Source organism: Rissa tridactyla, chromosome 1 (assembly GCF_028500815.1).
Source record: "Rissa tridactyla isolate bRisTri1 chromosome 1, bRisTri1.patW.cur.20221130, whole genome shotgun sequence".
In the NCBI taxonomy this organism is placed as follows: domain Eukaryota; kingdom Metazoa; phylum Chordata; class Aves; order Charadriiformes; family Laridae; genus Rissa; species Rissa tridactyla.
Window position 1 is genome coordinate 78391478 of NC_071466.1, and position 9162 is coordinate 78400639.

Here is a 9162-nt window from a genome sequence, read left to right on the forward strand (position 1 = left end):
TTCCATGGAAATACAATTGAATGCTACTCTGAAATCATATGCTGTTCCTCTCCACTGAGTATTCGGTGGTGGTGGGTGAGTTCATTAAACCAGATTTAGCAGGGGCGCTGTGCTCATTTTGTAGAAGTGCTGAGCACCCAAGGCTGAAGTTGGCATCACTATGAGCTGTGCTTGGAAAATACAAAGTTTGAGTGCCAGAGAGCTTAGCGCTGCATAGATATCATAGGTGGTTGTAATTTTGCATGATTAATTGACAAAAAGATTGTCAATTAGGATACGACTGTTCTTTAGAAATGTAAAATCTAAACCTTTCGTTCATTTTTACAGAACGAAAGGGCCCAAGTCCAAATAATGGTGAAACAGCTAACGGTAAAAAAATTATGGTGGTTTCTGCATGTCTGAAGCTTGTTTTTTGGCTTTTTCTATATTGCTAGTATTCTGCTAGGATGGTCACTGCTGGTAGTGGGTTTCAGCTTAAAAACTTTCATGGAATCTAGAATTCTTACTTTCAAGCGCTGCATTCATAATTCTTTAAAATCTCTATGTTGCAAATGATTCAAAAGTGTTAAAGTCTCAAAGATACTGGTGTAGTGATTGCATGCGTACGACTTGGATTTGGCTGTGAAAGTGTACCTTTTTTTAATTGGTGGAACTTACAACATGCATGCTTAAGTTGTTTAACAATAGACGTTGCTAAGAAATCAATGGTTATAAAATTAGAGGATTAAATTTTTATTATTCACAAAGACAGAAAGAGTTGATTGCTACAGTTCCATGTAATAATTTCAGTTCATTGTTTTTTGGAAGCGTTCACAAAATTTACTTTGAGACAATACAAGTTTGAACATTGCTTTCAATTCTGAGAAATTTATACAAACCTCTTTTTTCAGTTTCTGAGGGAGCAATAGCTGGAATCATAAGCGCTGTGTTTGCTACTGTAGTTGGAGCAGTATCTAGTTTCATTGCTTACCAGAAGAAGAAACTCTGTTTCAAACAAAGCGGTAAGAATTCTAAATTATTTTTGTTTTCTACTGTCTAAAGAGATGTGGGTTTGTATTTATATGGGGGCTAGAAATTGATCTTACGCATAAGGTAGCTTTAATAGCACAGTGAATTTGTGTTCACAGAGGGTAACCTCTCTTACTAGTCATCTAAGACAGGGTGTCTGAAGAATGCCTTGCTCAAAATTTTTAGATTTTCACAAGCAGACAGACTTAAGGCTTTGCGGCTCTTAAAATACAAGCACTTCTTGCTAAAGAGTGGGAAGGAGAGACTGGAAGAAAACGTATCATTAAGGAAAACTGACTGGAGGTTGGGGATTAGAGACTCTTCTCATGATGGAAAATATGTTGTCATTTCTAATTTTGTAAATCTTGTCTTTGTGTTTTCACGAGGTGCTTGCCTACATATGAGCTTTCTGACAGCTACACAGATGTTCATCCCCAAATAATTCTTTCTTCTGCAGTTTTCTGTTGCTTGCTATCAACTTCCATTCCACCTAAATAAGATAGAACTTGAATCATAAAACTTGGGGAATACTGTGGGCAATAGGTGGGGCAGAAGCTTTGTTTTTGCCTTTTCTTGTCTTTCTGGCTGGTTGGTGAAGGGAGACGATAGAGCAGCAATCCAGCCAGGCACTGGCTGGATTGTATTTTGGGAAGTTTGGAAACTGGGTAACATCTACCATGCATATTAAAGTTAACATGCGGCAACACAAGGGAAACTGAACTACTGTCAGTAGCCCAGTTTTTTCAGTGCTGTTTCTTCTCTCAAATTATCTCTATTAATTAACGGCTCTGAAGATAAGAGAATTTGAATGCTAAACGTCTTTGTTTCCCAGCAGATGAAGAGAATGTGAATATGGATAGCCATCGGGGAGCACAATCTGAGCCACCTGGTAAGAGAAGAATCTAGACGGAAGATCAACTTTTTGGTGGGGATCCTATTAAACGCACTTTGTTGACATCTAACATAGTGGAGAAAATTACTTGCACTGTTTTGTTTTGTTTAATTTTTTTTTTTAACTACCATGACAACTAACTTAGAACAGAATTAAGATTTCAGTTGTGATAATATGGCCACTCTTCTCTAGGTTTTTTATTCTTTGAACAGATTGGTTTGTTGCCTTGAGTAGTCCTTGAAATGCAGGAGCTTACAGAAACTAAAGAACTGAATTTTCTCTGCAAAAGTGTTATTAAAGACAGTTATGAAAACACAAGCCTGCTCCTTTAGTGTGATACACAACTGCAATTAGCTGACAGGTGTTTTATTAGTTATGTTGTGTCTGATTGGAATCTCATACCTTTTGGGATTGTAAACCTATATAGAACTCTGCAAGAATGCATATTAAAAAATGTTCATAGTGTTTGGGCAGAGATGAAACTACGCTGGAAGCAAGGAGGACTGAACTTCCCAGCATATTCTTGTAACTAAAACATTCACTGTTGTGAACATAGAATGATTCTTGTATGAAAGAATCATCAAATAACAAATCTTTCTACCATGGTGACAGCTGCAGATGGATCTGTCTTAAAGCAACAAAAACCCTAACAACTTGACCTTCCAGGTATGGTTGTCGGGGGTACTTGGCTGATGGAACAGGTGATTAGTTCCAGGAAAGCCATAGATAGATCTGGAGGAAACAGCATAGGTGACAGTATAGCCCTTGTGACTGGTCAACAAAGGAAGAATCAGTACACCCTCATGCTGAGGTTTGTTGAGTGTCTTTGAAACACTGCATATTAAAATCTCAAAGCAGTATAAATTTGCAATATGTTCCTCTGTGAGCTTAATCTATAACCTGCAGAAATAGTTGTGGTTTTTTTTGTAATTTAACAAACAAAATATTATACCTTATTTATTTCAGGTATTTCATCAGTTTGCTAAAAGCTTCCATCTGGCTCATGATCTTCATTATAAACATTTTTCCTTTAAGCTGTTAATTATGTAGAACTCTCAAGGAGAAAACATTTTCTTATGATTGGCTGTTGAAGTCAGGACTGGAGATAGGCAGGTATCCTCGTTTCAGCTATGCATTAGTGAGGCAAGCAGTATTGTTCAAAGACCTCTACCAAAGGGCAGTTAACGTGTGGGTTGGAGTCAGGATATGCTAAAATTTTGGCCAAGATTCAGCAGAACTCAGGCGTCAAATGCGTCAGGTGACATACTTTTATTTTAATCAAAAAAGTCAAACCTGTGATGTTATCGTAGAATCATAGAATGTGTTGGGTTGGAAGGGACCTCTAAACATCCTCTAGTCCAACCCCCCTGCAGTAAGCAGGGGCATCTTCAACTAGATCAGATTGCTCAGAGCCTCATCAAGCCTGGCCTTGAATTTCTCCAGGGATGGGGCCTCCACCACCTCTCTGGGCAACCTGTTCCTGTGTCTCACCACCCTCACTGTAAAGAACTTCTTCCTAATGTCTAATCTAAACCTACCCTGCTCTAGTTTAAAACCATTGCCCCTCGTCCTATCGCTACATGCCCTTGCAAACAGCCTCTCCCCAGCTTTCCTGTAGGCCCCCTTCAGGTATTGGAAGGCTGCTATAAGGTCTCCCCAGAGCCTTCTCTTCTCCAGGCTGAACAACCCCAACTCTCTCAGCCTGTCCTCATAGGAGAGGTGCTCCAGCCCTTTGATCATCTTCGTGGCCTTCCTCTGGACCCGCTCCAACAGGTCCCTGTCCTCCTTGTGCTGAGGGCTCCAAAGCTGGACACAGTACTCCAGATGGGGTCTCACGAGAGCAGAGTAGAGGGGGAGAATCACCTCTCTGGATCTGCTGGACACGGTCCTTTTGATGCAGCCCAGGATGCAATTGGCCTTCTGGACTGCAAGCACACATAGTTGGCTCATGTCCAGCTTTTCATCCACCAGTAACCCCAAGTCCTTTTCCGCAGGGCTGCTCTCTATCACGTCATCCCCCAGCCTGTATTGATAACAATAATCATAAGTGATTACTCCTGCCTACACATTGATGCCATGTTTATCCCAAATTTCATACCTTTGTTATATTTTTCAGGCAAGGATGAGCATGTTTTGAGACAAGAAGCTGGGCCACCATGGTCAGCATGGTGCTACTCCTGATCTAAGTTCTGGGAGTCAGCAGACATTAGCTTTGCTTTTGGTAATACAGTGTGTATGTACCTTACGTAGCTTTTAGTTAGAAGCAGTCTTGCATTAAGCCAGGTCAGATGGCATGGCAGAACAGGTTTGAGCTTTTCAAATTTTATGTAGGCTTATTTTTGACTTCCTGAAAATGTAGATAACCTAGGCTAGCACTTTTCTTTCAATAACCTGCTTTTTTCATCAGCTACGCAGGCTGTACTCCATTGCAGTTTTGTGGTTGCAAAAATGAAAGTCTGAAACTGCAGAAAGTGTAGATGGCTACGCAGATCTAATAGGATGTCGTTATTTGAGCGAGAAATCTGGGCTGTAATATCCCTTGGTATGCAGGGTGCTGGCTACACAGAATCAAGCGTCTGCTTACCTGAATTTATGCCACAGTTTCAAATGCCTACCGAAAATGTCTTTTGTCCACATATACTGCTACATAGTAATACATAACTTAAAATGTATCCTACCTTGTACTAATCTTGAGTTGTTTTTTCACTTTTTAGTTCAGCGCACGCTTCTGGAGAACTAAAGTAAAGAAAACGTGATGAAGAACAGACCATTGAAACTGGATAGAGAGCCTGCATTCTGCCTGAAAGAAAAAAAAGGAAACAAAAAAAGCATAATAAAAAAAGCAGAGTCTGAAGTTGCATGAGAAAACAGTTCTTGTTTGAAACACCTCTGGGAATGTGACTTAGACCGGAGCACTTCTGTATGGTTAGCCCTGTGAAGCATTGTTGCACACCAGTATACGGCCTTAATGACAGGAGAGTAGAAATATGTTGTGCCTTCACATTCTTTCCTGGACAAATGGGTGTGTCTCAAGCGCATTCAGTATGTTAAACTTTTCCTTACTTCTCTAAAAACAATAAGCAATTAATGTTTTGTTACACCATTGCTTTCAGGCAGTGCAGACATTTGTTTTAATATCCTGTACGCAGTGAGTGTACCAACCAAACAACTTGGTGTGTGGTGTGGGCACCTGAAAGCAAATGGCTCACTGCGTGCGGATAATGGATCCGGGTGTGGGTGCTGCTGGTACAATCTGTGTAGCTGCCTGGGTCAGCCACCAGGGAAGAGATACTTGTTCTTGAGCATCTGAGACAAAAATTCAGAGTTCTGTTTTTGCATTTTTTTCATTGCATCTGTCTGGTACAGATTCAGAATGCCCCAACCTAGTGCGGAACACCCAAACTAGTGCACACAGACCCTTCATCCTTTCTGGCTCTTCCTGCTTAGCGAGTACTGAGCTGGTCAGATGTGAAAAAGCCTGATTTGCAAATCAGAACTGTAATTGGATTTTATACGTCTGGTGAGATTGATGTTTGGCAGTTGTCTGAACAGTTGTGGATGAAGTATTGGGGAGTGTGAATTAACATTTTCAGAGTTCCATAACCAAAGATTTAAAAGAAAATAAGGTGATATTTTAAATTTGGAGGGCTTATCGTAAACACTTAAACACAGTACTACAATTTGAAAGTACATAATAGCAAGACCGACCAGAACAACCCAGCCTCACTCCACAAGCATCCATTGAACGGTATAAATGGCATACGTGTAAAGAATGCTTTTGGATTTGTGAAGGATCGCCATTGGGTTGAGGACCATCCTCAACTGAAAGCACTTCTAAGCTTTGCTGTGGCTCTTGAAAGCCACAGGAAGGTTTCAAGGATCTGTGGAAACATGGAAAACTGCAGCTCATAACAGTTAAAGGACTAAGTCTGAAATAATAATTAGTTCTATCTGGAAGGAATAGTCTGACCGGTTCTTTTGGCTTTCATTCTAATTGTTTCCAATTTTCATGCAATTTTACAGTATGTCTTACTAATGTGCTTCAAGCCACCTGGCAAAGTTCTACAGAAAGATGGCATTTCATGGAACATCTTAGAAGTCATTATAAATTTGGATATTAAACATGTAAATATCTCTGTGCATTCAAATATGAATGTATGCCAAGGATAATTCATTTAAGAATTTCTTGTACATGTTTCTGAGCTTGCAACAAAGCTTGCATAGATTTTAGTATTTTGTTATGGAATTAATTTGTAAACCTCTTTTTGCCCAACTTCTGCTTTTAGTATAAAAGTGCTAAAACCTTTAAGCGTGTTTGAGGGTGGAAAATTGATTTTTATATAAACATTTGATCTCTGTAAATACAAAGAAATGAAATGACTACTTACCTGCATGAATAAACAGGTATCTCGTATCAATGCCAAGCGTAGAGAAAACAGAAATAAGGCAGCGTTTGTTAGGGATAGAATGGCAAGGGAAGCTCAAACTAGCTTTTAGCTAACCAGACTCTTAAATCCTTTTTTCCGCTTTTGCAAGCCTTAAAAATTACTTATTAAAACCTCCTATCAACATTGTGATTTTTCTAAAAATAAATTATACTGAAAAAAAAATAAAATGTTTGTGTATTTTTCCTTTTCAGTAGCTCTAGAAATACAGAAATCTTGGTGCTTTACCAGGGAAGCAGCCTTCAAAGGGAGTTTGTCTTCCTGCTCCATCAGCAGTTCGGGTTTATTTCTCACAGACATTTTGATCATTTTAGAAGGAGGTTGGCCAGTAGCAACAAAACTGTGAGCTACTTTCACAGGGTGCTTACCAATGCGGAGTGCGGAGAAGACGTCTGTCGCTGTGAAGGACAGGCATGGCTTTTGAGGAAGAACAACTGGATTTGGCAACACAGAATCTACTGAAAATATGCACCGCAATAGAAGGCTTAGTATGGGCAAACTTAACGGTCTTTGTGTTGAGGGGGAAGAAAGACTGGCTGCTGCCACCTAGGAAGAAAACGTTAAGAGAAGGCTTGAAATTTCAGGTTGTTCTTGTATAGTGAGCAAGAAACTGCCAATTTATGGGTTTCTGTTACTTAGCCATCGATAAGACGCAGCAATTCACTTATTTTTCAGTTACCAGGGTATTAATTGCTATGTTGCTATTTGCCTCACTGCCCATTGAGACTTGATCTTGTGCCTTCCTAGCTCAACTGCTCTTGTGTTGCTTAATTAAATACCCAAATTCATTATTGCTCATGTTCATTGGGTCAAGAAACATTATCAGTTAACAGTTATTCATCGCCCTACTGAAGTATTTTTATGGTTATCTCCCATGGACCAGCTGCTCATCGTGGCCTTAGGGGCTGTCAGTGACTTTGAGATCCCAACTTGGGAATTAACGTTCTAGTTTCCATACAGGTTTTGATCAGACTGTGCAGCGGGAGGAAAAATTACTGTCTTTTCCAGGCCAAAACTGCACATTCAGACCTGTTGAGGTACCTTCACCATTAAGCTGAGATTAAACGGATGGCAACAAAGAACTCTGTCCCCGTCCTGTGGCACACCCTCTTCAGTCCTGGTTTTTCTCCAGTCTGCCTCCTTTGAGGAGGAAGAGGAGGAGTTCCCTTCAGTAATAGGAGGAAAAAGAGCAAAGCAGGATCTTCTTGTAGAGAGTATCACGTCACTTTAGCTTCTACAAGGGAGCCACCGTGGCAGTTTAATTCGTGCTAGCTATCAGCGAAAGGGTCTGCTTGAAAAATGTTTTGAAGGTTTTCAAATGTGATGTCCATTTCAAATACTTACCTAAACTTATCCAAACAAACGAAGCGGGCTGTGGAAATGAAAGCAGGCGATTCTTAAGCGTAAAATTTGGCAGCTTTTTACTGTAGCTCCTATTCATGCTCATTTCAATATCTGTGCCAGATTTTGAATGCTAAGGAAAACTCTTTAGTGCACTCAGCTTTCAGTGTACTTTGGGCTGAATTACCGTCCCAATTGCGCATTTCACTATTTTTCTTGCTAATTATTTTAGGCCGCTATCTAAACTGTACTATTCTGTGTGTTTTTCACTTGACAAGATTATGAAACAAACCGTAACCTTTTCATAAACTGAAAAGATTATTTTCTTTTCCCTCTTTTCTATTATATAGATATAAAAGACACATTTGAAAGAAAGTGAAGAGATGATTAGGAATAGGAAAAGTACTTGAATGGCGCAAAAATACACTTTTTTCCAAACCCTTACATTTGGAGTACTTTAAGAACCACAAGGATAAAATACTGAAATGCTTCTTCCTCCATCTGCTTGTGAGAAACCATCGAAATTATAACTAGCTTGTAGTGATTGTATTCTTCCATTGCTGAGAAATTGTATCACTGATTCACTTGCATATTTGGCTTATATTTAAATTAATGGCTAATATTACCAGATATTTTAGTATTTTAATTAAAATTCTTCAATTTTTATGACAAAAGATGCATACTGTAGGATATGAGTGGCATTCCCCAGTAGTTCTGGTGTATAATTTGGTTCTTTCATCCCCGATAGACTCATACAGCAGGTCACCCGTGCCAAAGAGAGCAATGTCTAACTTCTGCCCGCGGGAAGGATGGCACTGCAACTGTGGTGAGTTGTGACTGTCCTCTTCTCTTTTAGCATGTCTCATCTGAAAGAGGCCTGATGGGCTAAAAGTACGTGGTGTAGAGAACAGACAGACACACTGGCTCTGATTCTCCACCCATTTGCTATTTCTTAAATATATGGGGTGTTTCTTGAAAGAACAAGTGAAAAAATTAGGCAAGTCATCTGCCTTGTCAGGTGAATATTAGACAGAACTTTATTTTCCCTTTAAGTGGAAAAAGATGAGTCAGTTATTTCTCAAAGTGATAAAACTGCAGTTTATGGTCAGGTGTAAGGCCTTACATTTGTTTTTTAATATATAATATTGTTTACTTGGTATCTTGGGCAATCACTTGCATGTCTTCAACGGAGGGAGCCGAGATTAAGAAGTTCCTGCAGTGCCCCAAGAACAGAAGCGGGGTAAGTATTTGAGACATCCCGACTCCAATTCTAGGTCCGCTCCTTCAGTTTGCCCATCCAGTGCTGCCTTCATATCGTTTTTATTTAGCTAGACGGAGCAGTAGCTGGCTTCAGAGGAACTAGGCAAGGGGTGCATCATCTTCAAACTTAAGAACGTTCAGTATCCCAAAGGAGTACCAGCAGACAGGCGCGGTAACGCATTTTGGGAAGTCTTCACGTACAAGATCAACTGTTTT

The 9162-nt window shown here is 39.8% G+C and overlaps 1 protein-coding gene across 1 annotated transcript in view; it reads left to right on the top strand.

Annotated features, from left to right (window-relative positions):
• The window catches only part of CD99 (CD99 molecule (Xg blood group)), a 32479-nt gene extending 25964 nt beyond the window's left edge, over positions 1-6515 (top strand). The window contains exons 8-11 of the mRNA XM_054214831.1: positions 328-369; positions 891-1001; positions 1841-1897; positions 4615-6515. Coding sequence (XP_054070806.1) covers positions 328-369; positions 891-1001; positions 1841-1897; positions 4615-4640 — 236 coding nt within the window. The 3' untranslated portion in view covers positions 4641-6515. The remainder of the gene's footprint in view (positions 1-327; positions 370-890; positions 1002-1840; positions 1898-4614) is intronic.
• The last annotated feature ends 2647 nt before the right edge of the window (positions 6516-9162 follow it).